Raw genomic sequence first — 19,181 nt, forward strand, 5'->3', positions numbered from 1 at the left:
TATGTTGATCTGCTATGACTGTGAAACTGTTTGATATATCATACTTTTTGTGCTTCTAGATTTTACATATGCACTATAATAAATGTATTACATACATCAAGCAGTGGCTAAAAAGCATGACCAAATGAAAACTCAAATTTTGAATGATGGAATTAAATACTAATCCATGGGTAGATGAGGTTAATTGCATGGTGCCATTAACCACTAATCACTATCAGCATCATTACTGTAAAAAGCTCAATGTAATCAATGAAAGTGCGCATCAAAAGATCATTCATCCATTTAACCTAAAATCTCCCTCCAGCCAATCTTCTTCTTGTCCCTCACAATACTAGATAACAAAATAGATCGAAGTTGTTAATCAGAGCCGGAGTTATTAAAAGAGTTTGGCGCATACTCCTCCATCAATTGGGTAAGCTCGGCATCAAATTCCTTCTCCAGTTCGACCTCTTCTGCCAAATGTCGTCTTCTCAAGGAAATCTTCTTCTCATCATGTGCTTTAATAAGCTTCTCCCTTCTACTCTCAAATGCTTCCACATCTTTCGTCTGGCTTTCTATAAACTTTTCAATCTTCTTGCTGTCAAAATAAATCCATGTCATGAGAGGAAAAAAAAAAACACTGCGAAGGTAAACTAAACTTTACCTCAGTATGCGATCCCCGCCATATTCATAGTTTGAATCAGTATATTTTGCCTTAGCACGCTCCTCTTGAAGCAACTTCTCATACCGCCTTTCCTTCTCTTCAGTATGCTTATGTATTCTGTCTATTTGATCCTTAAAGAAGCGTTCTTGATAATCCATCTAAATACCAAATGCACAAAAATCAACAAAATTTGTTGTTAAACCTGAAGAAAGGAGTTGATAAGTTTATAAAACACTTTAAAGATGTAAAGACAAAGGTATTTAAATAATGCTAGCAAAAATCATAAGTTAATCTTAAAAATAATAGCAATAGTCAATCAATATCTCATTGAGCCAAAATTCAAACTACATGGAATTTAAAAGAAGAGATCAAACACTTTTAAAACCCTACAATCTCGATAGCTGCAATATCAGTACAAATGTCCAGTCAGAGAGAAATACCATTTCTTTGCTCTCGTCTTGTTGCATCTTAGTTCTAAGCCTTACAATCTGGTTGTCTTCACTGGTTTCACGCAGCTTCTGGGTCACAGCTACAAAATTATCATGGAGAGCCTTTGAAATCTCCTTTTCTTTCACGACCTTGTTCTTAAGATATGTAAGCTGCTGATTATCCTCACTCATTTGTTTCATCGGAATAACGACCATCTCCTGGTATGATCTCACATCAAACTTGAGTCGAGATTTCCCTGCCAAGGCATTGTTGAAATCAGAAAAATGAACATAAACTTCATTGTGTTCACTCATTGTTAAGAAGTAATGAATAACAATCCATGTACCGAACAAGCAAAGTTTGTATGTTCAACTGTAATGGGTAAGATTAAGTCAACAACCAACAGAAGGCATGACAGCTGAGTCCGCAAGCTTAAAAAAGAAACGGAAGTATACTGCTGCATAAATTTTAACATATAATTTATAAGTATGATATTTTGCACATAAATCTCAAAGGAACCTAAGCTGAGCTACCATGATGACGAATATTTATAAAAATAAAGCTACTCATCAGGAAATGATTGATTATACATGCTGCATGCATCTAAATAAAGTCCAGCAAGAAGTCCATGAATCCAGATAATCTCCGAATAGGCAATATGCATTGAATGTATTCAAACTCAATAGATAATTTAGGCATGCGAGGCCTTTTTTTTTAACTCACTCTATGTGAATTCAGAAAAAGTCACTAAGAAATATACACCAGATTGTGACAGACTATCTGGTATCATGACACTCAGCCTAAGCCACATTACTATAAACAATAAGATGAAGCCACAAGATGAAGAGAAGAACTAGCTAGAACGAGCAGACAATGGATATGTGTCCCACTAAAACATCAATGATTCGACCAACAAAAAAATGCAAATAATGAGTTTGCATATATTGACCAACCTGCTAAACAATGAAAGGAATATTATGTCCAATAATTATCAAATTGTTAAACCTACATGTCAACTATTGAGATACAGCAGGATCAATGACAAGATTGCCCTCCTCATCGGGAAACTTTCTGATTAATTCTAATAGAGTATCCATATGAGAGAGTATTTTGATAGTTTGCCAATATAATTAGATATCGTGCATACTTATGTTGATTCGGAAAAATATCAAAGGGATTAGAATGAACTTCCAAATCCAAAAAAATGAGCGCCAAGAATTTTTATATGAAATGTAGCCTAAAGATGTTTCTGAAGATGGATGATCAAGACCTAATGTTATAATGATAACAATATCATCAGCAGTAAGCAGGAGAATAGCAATGCTACTAGATGCTTGCAAAGAAATAAAGATGAGCCATATTGGCTCTACTTAAAGGAGAAATGGAGGTTGACTGTATACAACAACAACATCAACCCTAAAGGTTGACTGTATATATCCGAACAATTGTTTTGATCCATATAAAGAGTGCTTGTACATATATCCCAAAAAGAGGAAGAAATGCAAGATGGAAGACCCAAGTAAATCTCTCTTTGATATTATCATAAAGAAAAGAATGTTTAAGATCAATTTGGAGTGGCCATTCTTATGAAGCAATAATAAATATAACGATTCATATTGTAGTCATTTTAATCACGGGAGAAAAAGTTTCTTCATCGTCAACACTATATTCTTATTTGTTAACAATGACAAACAAAAGTGCCTAATAGCTATCCAGTCATCCAAGGTACCAATAGAGTGAAGATTGATTAACTAAAGTCATTTGCATCCAAAGCATTAAAAATAGAATAATAGATCCTATATGGTTTCCTTCAAGGTTCCTTCAAGCTTTAAAAAAGTTCTTTCTCTGAATAAAACGAAGGAATGAGAATAGAAGCCAAAATAGTGTGAAAGTCATGTTGATTTGGAGGATAAGCGATTCTAGAAGTCTACGAATTCTAGCTTGTGGATTCAGGTGGCGAGTTAATTTGCATTATTAAGTTGGCGGATATGGCTCAATAATTTAAAAAGTTAAATGTTTTCGTTCATACAAAAAGGTCTGAATCATTCAATACTACGTTCTATATCTCTCTCTGCAAAGGATCAATATAAGAAGAAAAGAAAAATTTAGTTTCAAAGAAAACAATGTGATGAGAAATCTGAAATATATTGGAGCATGGATCATAACATACATAACCTTTGTGGAAAATACTGCACCACAAAAATAAACATTTAATTGATTGAGAAGAGCTTGTCATTTATGAAATAGTAAATAAACAAAAAAGAAAACAACAAAATCAGTCATAAAAAGATAGTTGGATGCATATGAAAGAGAGGATAATAAGGAGATTCAAACTTTAAGACATGAGAAGACAATCTATTAATCAAATAGATTGTTGTGCCCAAGGCTTCAACCCAAAATATAAATGGAACAAAATATTTAAGCAACAAAATTAAAAGAATATCTTGTATGTGTTGATCCTTACATTCAACAACAATCTAGATTTCAACAATAACATGACTTCAATAAAAAATATGCATTTCAAGCACCTTAAATTCTATGTTTTATACCAATTAGAAGACTACTGAATTATGATTTGTGTCCGATTCTTCCTGCTTTTCATTTTAATCTTAAAGAATGATTAGTTATCTAAATTAAGGGCGTATGAAGCAAATTTGGAAGTGTATGTGATTTAGTTCATTTCATCATAGGTTTTCGTTGGGACACTCTACATGGACACTCTACAAAGTAAGACATATTTCATCAATCACATTAAGTTGTTCATTCTAATACCTAATTCTAAAGAGACCATATCTCCATGCACTTTTAAATATTATCATTGGGATTTAAATAAAATTTGGTTGTGGTTTGTAAACTTTGGCCCCTATCAATTAATATCATTACCTCTACTTGACATAATCACTACGCTCATAACGCTACTTTACTCTATGTGCTAGTTACATACAAGAAATTACAAATCGATTGAAATTCAAATTAAAAATGGAAAGAGATGTCATTAAAGAAAGTTCCACAAATGTGAGAAACAATTCATTTGGAAGTTTTTCAAAAAAAAAAAAACAAGAAACAGCATTCATTCTAATAAGTATTCAGTAGAACCATAAGCTACTAAATACCTTTAGTATATTAGTTTTATGATATGAAAAAAATCAAGGCAAAATACTGAAGGATTAGCATGCATATAATTTCAGAGTTCATAAATGCATGAAATAAAGCTGCCATGACAAAGATTTTCAAAGGCTGCGGCGCACACCAGAAAAAATTAGCAAAAAGAATCCTTACTCTCCAATAAACTTATAATATGAGCTAATCTTCTAGCATGAGTACACATTACTCGCCATGAAAGCTTTTCCAAGAGGTGAAGCATTACAGTAAATTAAGTATAAAGAAAAGTCACTAACCCATAAACTTCTAGTACGAGTAAATATTGTAACCTTGCAACTTGAGGGCAAACTAAACAGTTCACAGAATACCTTGAGAGTGTTGATTAAAAATGTCCAAATCCTCCTTGCGTGCCAAGTATCCATATAATTGGCGTTTACCGCCATGGCAGAATAGCACAGGATTACTACGCTCCCATGCCTCCCTACTAGTTCCTTGCTCCACAAAATGCCTATGCAATCGTTCAGCTTCCATATAGCCCATTTCAGAAGAATCAAAAATTAACACACTGATTCCACGATGACCATGTGGGCCATATGAATGCCTAGCCCTTTTGGCAGCATATGAGCCGAAATATTCAAGCAGTTCTTGGTTCCCCATTCCGATCCACTGCAAAATTAATCAACAATAAAAAAATGGATCATAAACAGAACAATGAATATATGTGCACCAATTAGCAGAGATAGCATGATAAACAGACCTCTAGGACAAGAATAGAAAATGTCTTCATTTTCATGCAAAATATATACAAAAAATTACTCCTAAATTTATAAGTAAGACACCTATTTAATTAATTGTAATCTCATTAGCAAAATGGTCCATACTTCACTGATTCCAGGTGATGTAGAACAAACGTGTGAAGATGAGTTGTTTAAAGAATTTTGCATGCTTAATATTTCAAGAACAGTGTTAAATAAAACTTATGCCGATTTAAACGCTAAGATAAAAACAATAAGGCGATGAAATCAACTTAGGCTAAATCATATGTGTAGGAGTTAAGGTAGTAAAACAATCAATTAATATAACATTGCGTTCGTGGTTGATTTTCAACGATAATACCTAAACTAACAATGAAATTAATTACCATGAAGTCATTCCCTTAATCACTCTCTTAATCATGAGGGTCTAGCGAAGGAAGTTAACACAATTCTTTATGACTCAATAATTCCACAATCGAAGTAGAGTTAGGCGGTAAAGCGGTATAATAGTGGGAAGATAGCTCACCTCACTGATAAGGAACCACCTTGCAATTCTTTGACAGCAATTACACGTTCCAGGTTGCCTGAACAGCAGGTTTCAGGTGTTCGAAGCTCTAAACAGCAACCATGGAAGGTCTAGACAATGATGGGATGAATTCAGGGGCTGGCCTGCATGCATGGGAGCGCAGAAATCTGATCGGCAGCAGAGTAGCTGACTCCTAGTAACCTCGGACAGCAGCTATGCATTAACGGAGGTTGTAGACAACCTCTAGCATTTTTGGGAATCGCTTGGCAGCAAGTTAATCTTGCTGGGATCACAGGCCAGCAAGCAGTAACTGCCCAAAAACAAAGGGCAGCAAGCAATAGGGGCCGGCTAAAGTATGGGGAGACGTCACTTGGCTTTGGTACTCAGGTTTGGATGGAGGGAAAAAAAAAGGAGATTAAAATTATCTGAAATTAAATTCAGATTTAGGGCCAGCCGGATTCTGAATTCCTAATTATGGGGAGCTTTTGGAGGGAAAGAGATTTAAAATTTGAAATCTAAACGTAATAGGGAAGGGCATTTAATCATCCTTAATTGGGGGCTTAAATGTTGATTGATTGAGGCAAGGATTAAGGAGAATTAATGGGGGAGTGGGCCGGCCATGAGAGAGAGAGAGGAGTATTTGTGTCTAAATTCGTTGTATGTGGACCATGACATTAATGATTGATGGAATAATTCAAATCTGAAATAAATTTCAGGTTTTAACTAGAGCGAATGGTTTCCAAAATAGTTTGGGTTGATTTGGGAAGTTTTAGAAATTCAAATTAATTAGTTTGAATTCGAATTCTTTCCCAAAAATAATGTGGCCAAACATGGAAGGTATTAAATGGGAAATTTAATGTGGGATTCAAGGTGAGGGAATGGGGAGGCCGGCGGGTTGAGGCTTGGTTGGATGAGGGGGCGGTGGTTTGAAGGGGTGGAGGCGACGAGGCGAAAGGAAGGGTGGCCGGTGGGCTTGACCGGTGGTTGGGAGGTGGTTTGGTGTGGGGGATTATGGACGGGTAGGAGAAGATGGGCTTTGGCCGTTGGTTGGAGCTTGAGGCGGTGGAGTTGTGGGGTGATTTAGGTGGGGGGATTGCAGGCGGTGGAAGCTAGGGGATAGTTGGCGGATGGGGTGGAGGAAACGGAGGAGAAGACGAAGATAAATTAAAACCACGAGTCGCGGACTCTTCCAACGACTGATGGGTATTGCGCTTGCTCACCCTGAGCTCTCTCTCCCTTCTCTCTAGTGCACTCACAAGAAGAAGAAGAAGAAAAACACATGAAATTTCATTAGCTGATGTCTTCTCTCTAGAACCCCTCCTAATTCTCCCATAGTGTCTAGGAATGGACCCGGAACAATTAGGAAGTACCTTAGACCTCTTGGTAGGTCAAATGAATACCATAAGCTAGCAGTTGAAGGAAAATCAAGCCGATCTAGTAGAGCTTCGTAGGAACACCACCGAGAGATTTGACAAGTTGGAACGAACCAGAGAAAACCCAATTCCCTACACCCCTTCTAGACCTCCATCCATGTATGGGGATGACATCTACCACGATGAGGGACCCCCTCGTGCCCATCATCGCGCTCCCCAGTATGGACATAACCATCCTCACGGCCCTGATGTACCACTTATGAAAAATTATCAAAGTGGACGCTCCTACCTTTGATGGCACGCTCGATCCCCAGCTTTTCCTAGACTGGGTCAAAGGTATGGAGAGTTTTTTCAAGTGGTACAACATTTCTGAAGCGAGGAAGGTTAGTTTTGCGGAGATGAAGCTCACGGGTAGGGCAAGTCAATTTTGGTCAAATCTAGAAAGCCTTAGGGAAGCCCGAAATGAGTATCCTATTACCGATTGGCTCACTATGAAGCGGGAATTGAAACACAAGTATGTACCTCCGTCTTACTTCCCCAGACTGTTAGACAAGTGGAATAGATTGACCCAAGATAGCAAGCCAGTCGAGGATTACATCGCATCCTTTGACGACTACTTGATTAGATGCAAGGGGGAGACCGCTGCTACCCCCGCACAGATTCTGTCCATGTTTCGTACCAGGTTGCGAGAGGATCTTCGCAATGAACTTTTTGCCCGAAACGTTACTACCCTGAAGAATGCGTATAGTATTGTTCTAGACCTTGAGGAGAGTCGATCCCAGCATCCTAGCCGATCCCACAATGTTAGACATTCATATAGGCCTTCTAGTAGCTCCACCCCTCACGCTCCTACTGCACGACCTACTCCTGGGAGCACCAGCCGACACCCCACCGGCCCTCCTGCTCCCCAACCTGATGTTAGACCCAAACCTCCCACCCTGGATACTCCAAGGTCCAATCCCGGGACCAAGTGCTTTCGATGCCATGGGTATAGGCATATCGCTTCTCAATGCTCCAGTCCTTATAAGATTTCTATCGTCAAGGAGATTATTGAGGACGATCTTGAGCCCGAGGGTGATCAGATCCATTAGGTCGAGGATGAAGGCGAATTCTTCAAGGAGGACGATGACACCACTGTCCTCCATTGCCTTCAGAAACTGGATACCTCTCCCATCTGCGTGGTGAGATGTGCACTATCACATCCAACCCCTACTAATGACTGGCGTAGGATTACCATCTTTTATACTTACACAAAAATCAAGGATAAGAACTGCAAAGTCATCGTGGATAGCGGTCGTTGCATCAATGCTGTGTCCTCCAGCATGTTATCCAAGTTACGACTTTCTCGTGTTCCTCACCCCAGTCCTTATAAGGTAGCTTGGGTCAATTCCACTATCTTGGAGGTGAAGGAACGAAGTCTTGTGCCTATCTTCTTTGCCTCTTACAAGGAGAATGTATGGTGCGATATTCTGATTATGGATGTTGGACAAATTCTATTAGGTCGACATTGGATTCTTGATAATGATGTCCACATCTATGGGCGATCGAACACCTGCGTGTTAGAACATGCGGGTAAAAAGATTAAGGTTTTACCATCGCAGCACCGGGGTAAAGATGACACCAAGCCCTCCCCGAATAATCCTAAGAAGGGACTGAATTTGGTTACTGCTAAGGTTTTGGACTTTGAGATCGCCCACGGTGCTCCTCTTTTTGCACTTGTTGGTCGAGAGACTCCCACTGAGTCCAAAGTACCCATCCCTAATGAAGTCCAACCTATCTTAGAGTAGTTTGCTGATATGTTTCCTGATCATCTTCCTGATAGATTACCACCGCTTAGGAATATTCAGCATGCCATAGACTTTGTTCCTGGAGCCTCCCTCCCGAACCTGCCCCATTATCGTATGAATCATATTGAACACGCTGAGCTTAAGAAGCAGGTATAAGACTTACTGCAGCGAGATTTCATCAAAGATAGTTTTAGTCCCTGTGCGGTACCAGCCCTTCTTACCCCTAAGAAGGATGGATCTTGGCGGATGTGTGTTGATAGCCGTGCCATTAACAAGATCACCGTCAAATACCATTTTCGAGATGACATGCTAGATATGATGTCGGGTGCCACACTATTTTCTAAGATAGATTTGAAGAGTGGTTACCACCAGATCCGGATCCGACCCGGGGATGAGTAGAAAACTGCATTCAAAATGAAACATGGCCTTTATGAGTGGTTAGTCATGCCCTTTGGGTTGAGTAATGCCCCTAGCACATTTATGAGGGTTATGACAAGGTGTTACGCCCCTTTATGGGTAAATTTGTTGTCGTTTACTTTGATGACATACTTATTTATAGCCATTCAGTTGATCAGCACCTGGACCACCTTAGGCAGGTCTGCGATGTCCTGAGGAAGGAGCAGCTTTATACCAATCCTAAGAAATGCACTTTCCTCGTAGACCGCGTTATCTTTCTAGGATTTATCATGTCTGCACAAGGGGTTTCTGCCGACCCCGAGAAAATTAAAGCCATAGTTGACTGGCCCGTTCCTCAGAATATCCGAGAAGTTCGTAGCTTCCATGGATTAGCTACCTTCTATAGGAGATTTATCCAGAATTTCAACACCATTGTATCTCCTATCACGGATTGTCTGAAGAAGGGTAATTTCCACTAGACACCGGCCGCCACCAGAGCATTTAAAGAGATTAAGAAACGAATGGTGGAGGCCCCAGTTATGAGACTTCCGGACTTCTCTAAAGTCTTCAAGGTGACCTGCGACGCATCGGGGATCGGAATTGGAGGAGTCCTCTCCTAGGAGGGTCACCCTGTAGCATATTTCAGCGAGAAGCTGAATGATATTAGGCAGCGTTACTCCACTTATGATAAGGAATTCTACGCCGTGATCTTGTCCCTTCGCTACTGGCGACACTATTTGCTCCTGCAAGAGTTCGTCATCTTTTCGGATCACGATGCCTTGAGATACATTAATTCTCAAAAGAAACTGAATGCCCGACATGGCCGCTGGGTAGAATTTTTTCAGGAATACACTTACACTCTTAGGCATAAGGCAGGGGTGGAGAATAAAGCTGCCGACGCTCTTAGCCGGCGAATGATGACAACTCTTGAGTTGAGAGCGGAAGTTGTGGGCTTTGATCAAATGAGGATGGATTATCTTGAGTGCCCAGACTTCAGGTAGATTTACTCTACCCTGTCCACAGGCAGTACGTGCCTTGTGGACGATTTCCTATTGGAGGATGGTTACCTTTTAAAAGCCCAAAAGCTTTGTATCCCTAGTACCTCCCTTAGGGAATTCCTTGTGTGGGAACTGCACGCTGGAGGCCTCGCTGGACATTTTGGGAGAGAGAAGACAATTGAGGCTGTCGAGTACCGTTTCTACTAGCCGAGTCTTAAGAGAGATGTTGGTAGGATGGTTGCTAGGTGTCACACATGTCAGTTAGCCAAGCAACGTAAACAGAACACTGGCCTTTATACTCCATTACCTATGCCTAGTTGTCCTTGGCAGGACGTCAGTATGGATTTTATTTTAAGCCTACCAAAGACACTGCGTAGGAATGATGCCATATGCGTAGTTGTAGATCGATTTTCCAAGATGGCTCATTTCCTCCCCTGTTCCAAAACATCTGATGCCTCTCACATCGCCAAACTATATTTTAATGAGGTCGTCCGCTTGCATGGTTTGCCCAAAACCATTGTATCGAATCGAGATGTGAAGTTCACTAGCTACTTATGGAAGACCCTGTGGATAAAGATGGGTACTAAGCTGCAATTTTCCACTGCCTTTCACCCACAGACTCATGGTCAAACAGAGGTAGTTAACATGAGTTTGGGCAATCTGTTGCATTCTTTGGTTGGGATCATATTAGAGATTGGAACACTATCCTACCCACTGCTGAGTTTGCTTACAATAATTTTGTCTACCGAACCACGGGTCTAAGTACTTCTGAGATTGTATACAGGTTTAAGCCTAGACAGCCTTTAGATCTGATCCCTATGAGCTCTAGGTATTGGATTTCCGAGTCAGCGTCTGCATTTGCATCTCATATGCATGAACTGCATAAGAAAATTGCACAAAACATTGAAAAGAGTAACAAAGATTACAAGTTATATGCTGATTTAAAACGACGATTTAAAACTTTTAAGGTGGGTGACTCCGTGATAGTGCGAATCCATCCGGAATGGTTCCCACAAGGAATCGTTAAGAAGCTACATGCCAAGAATGCTGGGCCATTCAAAATATTAAAGAAAATCAATGACAATGCATATGTGGTAGACCACCCAGAGGATTTCAACATCAACCCAACTTTTAACATTGAGGATCTAGTTGCTTACGAAGGCCCTGATTTCAATCCACCCAACCCACTCTCGTCACTGCCTGATATAACTCCACCATTGGAAAACCCTAATTTGCCTCCCCTTCCGACCATTTCCAAATTACACATGGCCGATAAAGTGGACAAAATTTTAAGTGATGACATTATCTCTACAAAGGAAGGTGGAAGAAGAAGGAACTTGATCAGGTGGAGAGGAAAACCTGAATAGGAGGACACGTTGATAGATCGCGAGGAGCTGCAGCGGATAGACCCAGATGCTTTGGAGTTTTACGACAGAGACTCTTACTCGACGGAGTCAAGTTTTCTCCCACCCCGGGAGAATGATAGGGACATCAGTTGGAAAGTCTACCGTCGACGTGGCCGTAGATCAACGACCACGATTTATTCGATGTACTTTTGATTTTTTTTATTGTCTACTTATTGATGTATCTTTTAATTTCAACATTTTCCCTTTTTACCCTTGCTTGAGGGATCGAGTCATGTAGACTCTTGAGGGTATTTGAGTCCTTTTGTTTTGAGTCATTGTAGAGGCTATTTAAAGCCTTCATCTTATTCTTTTGAGGTTAATAAATGATTATGAAGAATTTTTCCTGCATTCGTGTTCTTGAAGCTTGGGTGAGCTTGAGAGAAAGTTTGAGAGTTTGGTGGAGCCTAGGAGAGGCCACCCGTCATACCCAACAGTCACCACCGGTGGCTCTTGGTCCTCCTCCCTTTCCTCCTCCCTTCTCCTTCCTACCATCATCGACCATCTCCACCGCCGACCTCATTCCATAACCCCATCTCCCCAAGCCCCCCGTTAACCTAACCACCAACCCAATACGTTTTCTACGTTGGCTCCTCCACTCGACCCAACCAAGCCAAACCCGCCGCCGGCCACCCTTGTTTGCCTCCATGAATGAGGAGTTAATGCCTCCTTAATGCTAAAAGTTTAAATAATTTGGAAAATTATTTTCATCATTTGAAATTCAAATTTTGAATTTCAAATAGTTTCCTAAATTAGACTATTAGAGAGTTATTTGGGAAAGTATTGACTCTAATTCATGACTATTTTCAAATTTAATTTGGGCGGAATTTTTCTCCTCCAAAATTAAAGAGGCTAATTAAGAAGGGAATTTAAATTGCTTCACAAAACCCTCTCTCCCTTCCTCTACATGCCGCCGGCCTCCCCCTTGCTTGGGCCCCTTCCATCAATGCTCAATTAAGGCCATTGATTGTAATTAATTTGAAATCCAAATTCAAATTAATTCCCTCCACTTTTACTCAAAATCTGAATTTATTTTTAGATTTTGAACTTAGATTTCATTCACCTTCTTTAACCTAAGCTCTCCAAACCCTAGCCCTTCCCCACCTCCCTACACCGCCGGCCTCCTTCCTCACCTCCACCTCCCTCCTACTTCGTCTCTCTCGCGTTCTCTCCTCACATGATCATGATGCTTGACCGATCCGGAGTTTGATTCCGGCTTCGCATAATACGGAAAAGACATCGTGGATCTTCTCAAATTTCCGTTTGTCGATGTGAGCCCATGCATTGACGGATCCATAGAAAGTCCGTCGATCACGTGATATTTGATTTGACCAGGCCTTTGGTGGATCAACTATTGGAAGGTACATGGTGAATCAAGACGTTTCTCCGAGAAGGTGATCTTCTTCCTTGACTCTTGTACTTTCATATTCTACTTACTTCATAGAGATATTGTTCAAGTAAGAGATTGTGTCTACTTATCGTCATCCACTAGTAAGCGTAGAATTGTTACTTCTTTGCTTTTGGATCTCATTGTTAGGCCAAGGTTATGTTGGAAACTACTCCATATGCAATGCTTTGATTTTCCTAAATGTTTTGATTTAGCTTAGTCTCTTGCGTAGCTTAGCCTAAACAGAAGTGACCACTCATTAGTTTTATTTTGTCGTTTTAGTTGCTAATAACGAAAATCCAAAATTGCTCTTTAACTATTTTGTGCAAGTTTCCTATTTCGCATTTAGTCCTGCATCACCATGTTTTGAAATGCATGTTCTATGCCAGTTTCAGTGCAAAAGGTGCACATATAAAATTAAGCTGAAAAAATAATTAATCATAAATAAGTAGTATATTTAGAAAGAAACTGTTGACCTCCCTTTTGGCATTGGCCACTTGCATGACCTTGCTACATATTTTGTAGATTGATCAAAATTCTTACATGTAACATTGTTGTATGATGAAAGGTCAAGTTGCGTATTTTACCTCGGTTCATCGTCAGTCTTAGGACTTACTCCTTTCGATCATATGTTGTCCTCTGATTGTCCTTTCGATAATACTCCTTTAGAAGAATTTGAACCAGAAGATAATAAGCAAGTATTTTAAACCTATATTTCATAGAAGTAGAAAATCAGGTTTGTTGTAATTGAGCATGGCTACCTTATTTTATTGCAGACCCCAGGTAGTATTTATACTTCCAAATAAATAAATGAAATATTTTCTTTATGCATCTGCTTCATGCATCACCATACAGGCGCTAGATAGATTCATTTGCATATTTTTATATTCGTGATTTAAGTCTCTTAATTAAAATCCTTGATTCTTTAGGATAGAGCCATCATTTCTTACATTCATAAAATTTTGATTATATTTAGGATGTTAGGTAGCTCACTCCAGACAAATATGAGCTCAGATTGTACACTGCTCAATATGTCTTCTCTAAATCCTAATAAATTCTAAATATGTACTTCTTCTATAAAAAATAAATCAATATTTAATCTTTTAAACTCAAAATTTTAATCAAATCTTCATATATTAAAAATTCAATCCTCACTAAAGATGAAGATAAGGGTTTATTCCCTATGGATTAGAACTTAGAAACCTTACTATGCAACAAACCGAGAAGAAAATGAAATAGCATCCCTAATCGAGTGTACTGTTAGGTCAAGGTTTAAGAAGTAATTAATCACGAGAGCTTGTGCTAATGGGAAACTGACACCCACATTAAATAAACCTCATTCGAGCTAATTGGGGAAATCTCGTGACTATTGAGTTATAAATGTTATTATCCATCGAGATTGGTAGGCGAAAGCCGCTATTCTCTATGGATAATCATATGTATGATTCCATCTGTTCTTTCATTGATCTGCCCGCATAAAGTGTAAAAGTATGCAAACGTTTTGTCCAATGGGATAGTGCGATCATACCATTTACATTCTAATCCCCGCGAGTAGCATCCTTTTAAAGACCCACATAAACAAAATAGAAATGCAAAACCAAAATGGATTATTTGATTCATGTTATTAAAGTTGGGTTTCAAACATCCAGTTCATTTAAAATTCAAACAACAATTAATGTTGATGGAAACAAAAACACTTGATAGTGTCATACCACACAAATCATTAAACAGAATAAAGAAATCTGCCACCAGCAAACATCTCCATATAATCAGTAGGAACAAATATGCCAATCTTAGCTTTAGCAAAGATGAGCATCCTCCCATAGTGATCATACCTCAACCTCCATAATGATCCCCTGAAGCATCCTTAAGCATCATATAATTAAACAAATCCATCGTCCTTCACACATACCATGACTCAATGACAAAGTGATGCAATCAAGGATTATCATTTTATATTGTATATTTTATTTTCTGATGTTTTGGATGCTATGTAATTTTGGACTACTTTTTTTATGTGCCCAATGATGGAAATCAACCCATGATTATATTTGGGTTTGGTGCTCTTACGTAATTTCTCTCCATTGGCTTTCCACTTATGTTGAATTTGTTTCATTACTCCTTGGTGGCTAAATGGGTATTTAATCTTTGGACTTTTTTTCTTTATTAGGCTTAGCCCATCTCTTTCCATGTTGGTTAGTTATTGGTTTTGCAAGCTGATTTTAGATTACCTGTTGTTTGTTCCCCATGCTGAATTTGGATTCCCATGTTGGTTGGTTGTTGGTTTTCCAGGTAGGCTTTGGTTTCCTAGTTGTTGTCCGTTCATTTCCCTTCTTGTTGATTCCTAGAATAGTGTTTTTTCTTCTAAAAAAGTGGCTGTATTTATTGGCTTGTATTGGCTAGTTAAGTGGCACATTTATGAGGGCTATTGGGCCTTCTCCTATAAAATACGGCTAATTTGCTCCTGGAAGAGGTTGTTGTTGCTGAAAAAGAATCCAAACCTGGGGTTTTTTTCCTAACTTGAGAGCTATTTTCTTCCTACACCTATTTCTTCTTCTTGGTCTTTTATTTATTTCTTCTCTCCACAGTTTCCCTTCAACTTGCATATTTCTTCTCCAAATATTGTGAGGTAAGGTGTTGTTGTGCCCTTTTGTTGGTATTTATCGGAGGAGCCCCGACTTTATCTGGATCATAATTTCTGTGACAACCCACTGGTTTGATTTTTCCTTTGAGCACCATTCTCTATTTTCGTGATTTGCATGTGAGATGATCTTTCTAGATTGTTCTGAGGGTAGTTAATTTTAAGTTTTAGTTTGTTTCTTTACACAATTTTGTAATCATTTACTTATATCTATTTACTATTAAGTTTCATTTTGTTGGTGTTGGTTTATCTTTATTGAAAGGAAGTGTCTTGTTGCCTTCCTACTACTCTCCTACATGGCTATAGAACTTAAGTTTTATCACAAAAGAAGATTGATGAAGTGATGAACTAAGAAATAAGATTAAGCTAACATCACAGGTGTAGGTGGATAACAATGGAAGTAGTAATATATATTATCAACCCTTAAAAAAAAAACAGGCAGAAAGTAGCAATTTCTTAAATTCTAATAAGAAGTGCTTGCAGAAATTTAGGAAAAGTCTTGGCTGAAATTTGATTTCAGCAATTTCAAAAAACGAACAATAAGAAAATCAGAAATAAAATATACAAACACCATTTTTATTGAAAGTTTTATGAAAGAAAAGACAAGATACAAGTGGATCTTCAAATGGAGAGGAAGATCCGGGTCTCCCAAATCTCTAGCCACCGGCTAGAGCCCAAACACCCTAAGAGATCTCAAATTTTAGCCAAATTCAAGATGCTCTAACTCTAGAAAAATAAACTATTTAATGCATACAATCCAAAATGAAATTCCTAAACAACCCCTATTTCAAATTTCCCCCTAAAATCTTCCTAAATCTTTCCTAATCCACTATGTTGGCCCCTACGGTTCGAGCGGCACAATCAGGAGGTGGGCTCTGTTTCGACTCGCGTGGAAGCGAGCTGGCCCAGTGTGGACTAGCTGGGCCAGTCTAATGACCATTCTAACAATACCTCCCCCCCCCCCCAAAGCCCCTTGTCCTCAAGGTGGAAGGACAACACGATCCTCAATTTTCTCGTCATTATAAATGATAAGTACCTGAAAAGTTTGATCCTTACATCTGTGCCCAGGTGTACACCTCTCCTCGCATCTGAAACAGAGCCCCCTCATCTTCTTCTCATGTAACTCCGTTTCTGTGAGCTTCTTAAAGTTGTTCCTAGGACTTTCCTCCTTCAGTCTTCTCCTTTAGGATCTCCCAAAGAGTACCCGGTGTCAACTCCTAAGGTGTCGAAAGGTGGTGGTGCTCCTGTTCGGACATCCTGAGCTGCTTCCTCCTATCCCTCTCTCCAAGTACCTCTAATCCTCCACCAATTGAGCTAGCTCCATAGCCTCTCCCAAGTCACGAGATCTCATTAGTCTAACCACTGCCCAAATCTCTGGTGTCAGTCTCTTCATTAAGTTCCCCTCTAGCATTGTCTCAAAAAGGCTGTCCAATCGACTAGCATGGGGTACTCGAGTCTCTCCCGGTACTCCATCACTGAACCATCATGTATTAAGGTGAAGAACTGCTCATAAAAGTCTCTACCATGCCAGTTCGGAAACGTTCTACGAAACAATCCTTGAACTCCCTCCAACTCTGTATGGGTCGTCGCATGTCCCTCCACTAGTACCAAGCCAAAGCCTTCCCTTCCAAACATATGACCGCTACTGTCAGTCTCTCATTCTCCGTCAACCCATTGATGGTTAAATATCTTTCTATTTTGTAGATTCACCCGTGCACATCCTCCACCTCAAATATTGACATTTTTAATTTCCTTGCCCTCGGATTGCCTCCTTTCCCTCTGTTCCGTCCATAATTTCTCATTCCCCAAGGGGATAGTTCCCCCCAAGTGTCTCAATCATCCCTTCTACCCTCATACCAAACCTTTAATCAAATTGTCACATTCTCCTTTCAAATTCAACACCCCTTGGATCATAATAAATCCCTCTCCTTTCAATTCCAATCCCCCTTCGGTCATAATTACCCTTTTCCCTTTCAAACTCCGCCCCTCTCCTCTCAAATTTAACACCCCTTTGTTCATGCTCCACTGCCTCACGCTTCTCACCATACCCTATGCCCGGCTCCTCCCTGGGAACAGGCTTCTAGGGAGGTATTCTCTCTTTCCCTTTTAAGGTCTCCCTCCTGATCTTCCCTTTGCCTTATTGGATCTAAAGTTTTCCCTCCGCTTCCTGAGTTGTCGGAGGCTTCCCTTGCTCAGAAATGTCATTTTATTGGCGCTTGAGCAACTTCTTCAACATGATCCTCAGACTAAAAAAAATTTCATCCTATCTTCTCATGGATGGCTGAAATTTAACTTTTTGACATTTGAAAGTTGAGTCCAGAGATCTGAATTTTCAATTTTGAATTGTCCGATCTTCCCTTCCAACACTTCTACCTTTCTTCCTATCATGGGAACCTGGATTTAGGCTCCAATAGCAAAGAGCAACAAATTTATGCAAATTCTAGTCTCCAATAGCAAAAACAATACGATCGGATACGAAGTATAGAAAAATTTAGCAAGGAAGACTTCTATTTCAGCCAAGAAATTGCTCCGGTACCGAGAGAGAGTGCTTGCCGAAATTTGGAAAAGCCTCGGCTGAAATCTGATTTCAGAAACCAATGAAAGAAAATCATGAATAAAACACACAAACACCCTTTTTTATTGAATTTTTATGAAAGAAAAGACAAGAAAACAAGTGGATTTTCAATTGAAGTGGAAGATCCGACTCTCTCAAATCTCCAATCACCTAGTTAGAGCGCCAAACACCCTAAGAGATCTCAAATTTCAGCCAAATTCAAGATGCTAACCTCTGGAAAAACAAACTATTTAATGCATACAATCCAAAAGGAAAATCTCTAAAAAGCCTACTTTCAATTTCCCTCCTAAAATCTTTCTAAATCTTCCTAATTGGCTTCTGTTGGCTCCTGCGGTTCGAGCGGGACAATTGGGAGGCGGCCTCAGTTCCCAACCTCGCATAGAAGCGGGCCGGTCTAATGACCAGTCTAACAAATTCATCAATAATCTGGCAAGAAAAAAAGCTGTCAACATCAAAGAGTTAAAGTATGATTCATTAAGAAATCAATGTGCTAATGTTAACTTGGATGAAGTTAAACTATCCATTTCCCTTCTGACATGGCACGAAAGAATGGAAAAAAAGGATTAAAGAACAAAGAATAAGATCTAGCAAACTTCCAGGGTTTAGGTGGGACGCTATGGAATAAAATTGGCCTGCAAGTAGCGGTTATTAAACCTCAGAAAGAAAGAAACAACTTGGAGGAAAGCAGTTCGTTATATAAATTTTAACTTGAAACTTACATGATAAAAAATGATATCAGATGGCAAATCATTTTTTAAAAAATAGAATTACATCAAAGCCACTCTATTACTTTAACCTTATCATTCTCATTTTCCTCAAGTTTTTGTTCATAACAATCACCATGGGAGGCCACACAATTTCACGATCAGTTGTTGACTCCCGTAGGCCCTTCCTCATTAACCAATGCTTCAACCAGCTGGGAATGACTGAAGTTCCCCTCCTACGAGAGCTCTTTCAATCAAAGTAGAGCAAGCTTCCCGATGAAGCCTAGTGTCTTGTTGATCTTTTTTGTTCTTTGCATGTGTTCAATCAAGGGTTTGGAGGCCATCATGACCAGTCGATAAGCACCAAGGAACCATTAAATGGCATGCTGGGCAGTGCCATTGTCTGGTTTGTCGCCCATCTCATCCACCGACAGCTTATCCAGATTTTCAAAGAACCTTCAA

At 39.4% G+C, this 19,181-nt stretch overlaps 1 protein-coding gene across 1 annotated transcript; it reads right to left on the bottom strand.

Moving 5' to 3' along the window:
- Positions 1-44: 44 nt before the first annotated feature.
- LOC110097593 (protein SUPPRESSOR OF GENE SILENCING 3 homolog) lies at positions 45-18,916 on the bottom strand. The gene is made up of 5 exons (XM_028694033.1): positions 18,812-18,916; positions 4,543-4,840; positions 1,084-1,328; positions 644-801; positions 45-577 (listed from the first exon to the last, which is right to left on the bottom strand). The coding sequence occupies exons 2-5, from the start codon at positions 4,829-4,831 to the stop codon at positions 358-360; spliced, it is 912 nt and encodes a 303-aa protein (XP_028549866.1). The 5' UTR covers positions 4,832-4,840; positions 18,812-18,916; the 3' UTR covers positions 45-357.
- Positions 18,917-19,181: the final 265 nt, after the last annotated feature.

Source organism: Dendrobium catenatum, unplaced genomic scaffold (genome assembly GCF_001605985.2).
Source record: "Dendrobium catenatum unplaced genomic scaffold, ASM160598v2 fragScaff_scaffold_390, whole genome shotgun sequence".
NCBI classification, from domain to species: Eukaryota; Viridiplantae; Streptophyta; class Magnoliopsida; order Asparagales; family Orchidaceae; genus Dendrobium; species Dendrobium catenatum.

Bases quoted from the DNA above. Each gene is read 5' to 3' on its own strand.
- LOC110097593 (XM_028694033.1), bottom strand. From the start codon at position 4,831: ATGGGGAACCAAGAACTGCTTGAATATTTCGGCTCATATGCTGCCAAA. The intron at 1,329-4,542 runs GTATTCTGTGAA...ATGCCTTGGCAG, and splicing joins TTTTAATCAACACTCTCAAG to GGAAATCTCGACTCAAGTTT. The intron at 802-1,083 runs GTATTTCTCTCT...TTTGGTATTTAG, and splicing joins AAGACGAGAGCAAAGAAATG to ATGGATTATCAAGAACGCTT.